The sequence below is a fragment of the Zingiber officinale genome, chromosome 10B, assembly GCF_018446385.1.
Source record: "Zingiber officinale cultivar Zhangliang chromosome 10B, Zo_v1.1, whole genome shotgun sequence".
Classification (NCBI taxonomy): domain Eukaryota; kingdom Viridiplantae; phylum Streptophyta; class Magnoliopsida; order Zingiberales; family Zingiberaceae; genus Zingiber; species Zingiber officinale.
Genome location: NC_056005.1, coordinates 11960370 through 11965235, shown reverse-complemented (window position 1 = coordinate 11965235; position 4866 = coordinate 11960370). Strand labels below are relative to the sequence as shown.

The 4866-nt window shown below is 43.6% G+C and overlaps 1 protein-coding gene across 1 annotated transcript; it reads right to left on the bottom strand.

Moving 5' to 3' along the window:
* Positions 1-2792: 2792 nt before the first annotated feature.
* LOC122029961 (cytochrome P450 71A1-like) lies at positions 2793-4634 on the bottom strand. The gene is made up of 2 exons (XM_042589106.1): positions 3691-4634; positions 2793-3610 (listed from the first exon to the last, which is right to left on the bottom strand). Exons 1-2 carry the CDS (start codon positions 4615-4617, stop codon positions 2993-2995), a joined length of 1545 nt encoding a protein of 514 aa, XP_042445040.1. The 5' UTR covers positions 4618-4634; the 3' UTR covers positions 2793-2992.
* Between the last annotated feature and the right edge of the window lie 232 nt (positions 4635-4866).

The window sequence follows — 4866 nt, the reverse complement described above, 5'->3', positions numbered from 1 at the left end:
GCTCAAGTTAGTTGAGTAATTAAAACAGAAAAGTAGAAGGAATTATCTAGCTTGTGTGCGTATTTGCGCCTACGAAAGTGAGCTACCTTTTATACTAGCTCCTAGAAGGGAGGCATGAATCCATGTTCAGATCGTGAGGTTACCATATAGATCTAGACGTATTTTATCTTTATCTCCCAGTTGTTCCAGATCCTCAGTTTATCATGATACTCACGTTAATGATTGATAAAGTGGGAGAGGAGTTGATGAACACATTTGGAGGCATTCAGAATGGGTTGGACATGGCCAAGCTATAAGGGGTTAGATGTGGTGAGCTGAAGGGATCGGATGTGGCGAGCTGAAAAGGATGCTAGTAGAATTAGCGAGGTTGGACGTGGCCAAACTAAAGAGGTCAGACATGGCTCAGATGTAGGGGTCAGACGTGGTCAAACTGAGGATGCTAGCAAGTTGACCCTTTGCTTTTCAAATAGGATTGGCAGGTCAGCTCAGGCTGAACTTGCTGAGTGAGGCGACTGAGACAGAGTTAGTTTGGAGGCAAGTCTGACCTTGATTGCGGATTGATTTGACTCGCTTAAGCATTTTAGGCTCGGCTGGCTAAGCGAACCAACTTACCTCGGGCTCACTCTTGACCAAGCTTGATTCTGGCTTAAGCAGATTTGACTTGTTTGACTTTGATTTATAATTTAGAGTGACTCTTTACCCTACTGGCCCATGTGGAGGCCAATAATACCCGCAGCATCAGTGTAGTTTAGCTTGAATCATTTTAGGAGGCACGTTGCCAGAGTTGGAGAGGGAGCATGAGCCATCTACGGTTTTTTCCATTCAATTTTGGTTGAGTTAAATCTTGGGCTTCTATACAGGGCATGCCGCACCACAAGATTGTAAAATTCAGCTAGCTGTTAACGGAACTAATTAAGATCCAGCTGATTAACTGCGGTTGTAGAGAAGGTAAGAGTACAGTTTCCATTCACGAGTCAAAAGAACTGAAAACCGTGAAGGGTAGAGCTGTTGTTTGCAAATCATGCAAAAATCTTCGTTTGACAGTTGACAATCGCCAAACGAAAAGGAAACACTGTTCGAGTTTTCCAATTCATCAGCGAAGAATTACAGTTTTGAGGGCATTTTATAAAAAAACACCCTTTATATTTCTGATTTATAGAAAATCAATCAAGAGCTTTAAGAGTAATTTTTTTTCGTATTAGGAACCTGCAATTTTAGTAATTTTCTTTCTAGTCCCGCTTGCACTTTTCATCTATTGTAAGTCGTCTTCTCGATGGGTCATGTCAGGTGGACTGCTCATCCTCCGGAAAAAAAAAAGTATACTATGCTGTCTGACGTTGACTTAGCCATATGGTGAGTTTTGATTGGACACCACCTAACAAGGATCACACTATCAATAGTAGTTGCCTAATTTATATATATTCAATAATAAAAACATATAGCCCCGCGGGCTGGATCAACTGGTTAAAATGTGACATCCTTGCACAATGAATCGTAGGGTCGAAGGTCCATGGACACACACTGGATGAATAATCTGGGCCGACTGTGTTAAATTCCGGAGACACCATACTTTACCCGGGTCAGCATTCACCGTTGATTTACCTCCTCCTAGGATCCCTGTGGGGTCAGGCCTAGGGGGCCGCTGGGCGGCGGGACCTACCTTTTGCACAATAATAAAAACACATAAATTATATTATCCACCATAATAAAAAAACACATAAAATAAACAAACTTAATCATTAAAAAATTTAGATCATTAACATCTATATATAAAATTAATAAATAACTTATAAATAAATTTATTAATTAAGTTATATAAAATTTAATTAAAAATTATTTTTTTTATTTTTATTAATTATATAGACAATAGTGATGTATAAATTTTATAATATTAAATTATTCTTAATACGTTAAAAATAAAAAAATAAATAAATATAAGTGTTATGCATCAGATAAATATTTAATCTAATTTAGAAGAACGGTAATGTATTATTAATTGAGCACCATAATTAAAAAGTTCAAGATTGATAAGATTTTCAATAAATAAATTTGATCATATGTTCGGTAAGTTATCTACATTGATTTCTTATCTATTTTTAATTCGGAAGATCAAATATACGCGAGATAGAGATTAGCCAAGTTACATCATGGTTGACTTTAGTTGATGGTATCAGTCAGATTGATTCTACTGAACTAGTGAAGACCTTCTCTCCCTTTTGTTCTTTCCTTTTAAAGCCAAATAATCTTGCCACAACTAGCCGCCTTAGTTGATAGGCAATTGGACAAATGTCACTTGTCCAGCAAAAGATAGTACGGTGGTTCATGATCACCTAAGAATTAACACATGGCCTCTGCCACACCTAACCTAGCTAACACTCAATATCGATCACCATTGTCTCCTTGTGCCCTAACCAAGTCTTAGTTTCCAATTCCTTCGCTAATACGAATTATGGGGCCAGGTAATGCGTACCTTGGATTTGGATTATAACATAGAAAAAGGATTAATAGATAATGACTGAGCCAGGTTCTGATCGTGTAAGAGTACTACGTATATATCTCAATCGTGAATCAAGCCGAGCATGACATGCACACTAGGTAAGTAAGCTTTGTCATTCAGCCCGATCGAATCTCTTGGTCAAGCTCGGGATAACACATCCTGGTGATTTTTATGGATCAAACCGGCCGGCGACCTGTCTCGATCTTGTTGAGCCAAGCCGATTATGCAAGGGACCCAATAAATCATTCTAGCGAGCTAGGCTCCTACCGAATATGCAGATCCATGGAGACACGACTTGCACAGAATATATATTATTATCACATAATGTTACAACAAATGGCCATAATGTGAGATACTGACTGAGCTGAGCTCGACACAAACCGGTGGAAGCGTATATCATGTATATATATATAGCAAGACCTCCTCACACGATATTGGTAGAACGAGGAGGAAGGTTGAAAATATGAATATTGCTTATACAATATATACGTATAATCAGTGATCGATAGGCTTCCCGACGAGAATCAACTTGGATTTTCTCTTTAGCGAAAACCCTGGCGACTCGCTCATGTCCATATCCTCCTTTTTAACTCCCTCGGGCAGCTCCCAATCGAAATGGTAGAGCAGAGTGGCGAGAGCAAGTCCGGTGGTGACGGTTGCAAAATCTACTCCAGGACAACCTCTTCGCCCCGATCCAAACGGTATAAACTCGCAATCCAGCCCTCGGAAATCGAAATTCTTGCTGTTGTTCAAGAATCTCTCGGGACGAAATTCCTCGGCGTTCTCCCACGAAGCAGGGTCCTTACCGATTGCCCAAGCGTTGACGATCATCCTTGTGCCTTTGGGGATGTGATATCCCAACACTTGGGCGTCCTCAATGGACTCTCTTGGGAAAAGGATGGGAGCAGGAGGATGCAACCTGAGCGTCTCCTTGATCACTGCCTTCAAGTACGGCATTCCCTGCACCATCTCCTCTTCAACCTCCTCTTTTGCTCCGACTATTTCTCTGATCTCTTTTTGAGCCTTGGCCATGACTTTTGGGTGCCTGATGATTTCCGACATCGCCCAATCGATCGTCGTGTTGGTTGTTTCCATCCCAGCGGCGAACATATCCTGCACAATTATTTGAATTAATTGGATCCAAGAACTGAATTTCTATGTTTTTAGTGGAGGAGGATTGAAGGATCATGTACCAAAAGGACGGCCTTTATACTTTCCCGGCTGAGTGAAGTGCCGTCAGCGGCATCGCTGCCGTCGGCGCTCAGAGAGAGCAATACACCCACCATGTCAGTTCTCCGATCATCGTGATCATCTCCGCCGATGATCCTATTGCTCTCGTGCTCCTTGAGTATCTTCTCTACGAAGGCGTCGAAGTCCCTCGACGCTTTCCTTACCCTGGCGTCCCATCCACTTAACCAGTCGACCCACGCGAGCCACGGCGAGAAATCACGCATCGGAAAGGCGCCCCCCACCGCCTCGACCACGTCGTTGTGCAGAGAGAGTTCTTTTCTTCCGCCGCCCTCCCCCTGCTTTCCGAACAACACCCGGCAAAGCACGTCGCAAGTGAAGGCGGCGATCAGCTCGGTGACGTTCACCGGGCGGCTGGAGGCGGAGCGGATGGTAGCGACCAGGCGAGCCGCCTCCTTCTCTCTGATTGAGCGGAAGGAGTGGACGCGCTTGGCGCTGAGCAAGTGGGTGACGCAGATGCGGCGCACCCGCCGCCAGTACTCACCATACTTGGACAGGGCAACATCGCGCGCGCCGTAGAAGATGCGGTCGGCCAAGGTGGTGTCAGGGCGGCCGCAGAAGGCTTGATCGTTGGTTTTAAACACCTCCTGGGCGGCGGCGGCGGAGGATACTACGACATTGGGGATGGGGCCGAAGTAAAGGAGCATGACGGGGCCGTGTTCGGCAGCGAGCGTCCTCATGGAGCTATGGGCGAGGTGGCCGAGCTGGTGGAGGTTTCCAATGATAGGAAGTCTCGGCGGAGAGGGGATCCGGATGCTGCTCTTAGTTGGCCGCCGGAGGTAAAAAAATGCGGAGAGGAGGACGAAGGCCGCGAGGATCCATGAAGAAGAGAATTGGGGAAGAAAAGTAGCAGCGTGCGAGATTAGAGACATGGCGATCGATAATTATGTTTGTCTCTTGGCGATGAATATTATATAGAGGTTATCTGACAACCACTTAACAAACTTATAATTATAATAATAATATAATAATAATAATAATAATTATTATTATTATTATAATAAAAAAAACGCTCTCCACGTCTTTGCCGTATAGAGCTTGGCAGAGATCGCCTTATTTTATTTTTCTGTTCGGATTTCTGGTCCACTTTTTGTGGAGGAGGGAACGAATATGATGTGAAA

Excerpts from the sequence above, each read along its gene's own strand:
- LOC122029961 (XM_042589106.1), bottom strand. The coding sequence starts at position 4,617 with ATGTCTCTAATCTCGCACGCTGCTACTTTTCTTCCCCAATTCTCTTCT. Across the intron at positions 3,611-3,690 it reads GTATAAAGGCCGTCCTTTTG|GATATGTTCGCCGCTGGGAT; the intron begins GTACATGATCCT and ends ATAATTGTGCAG.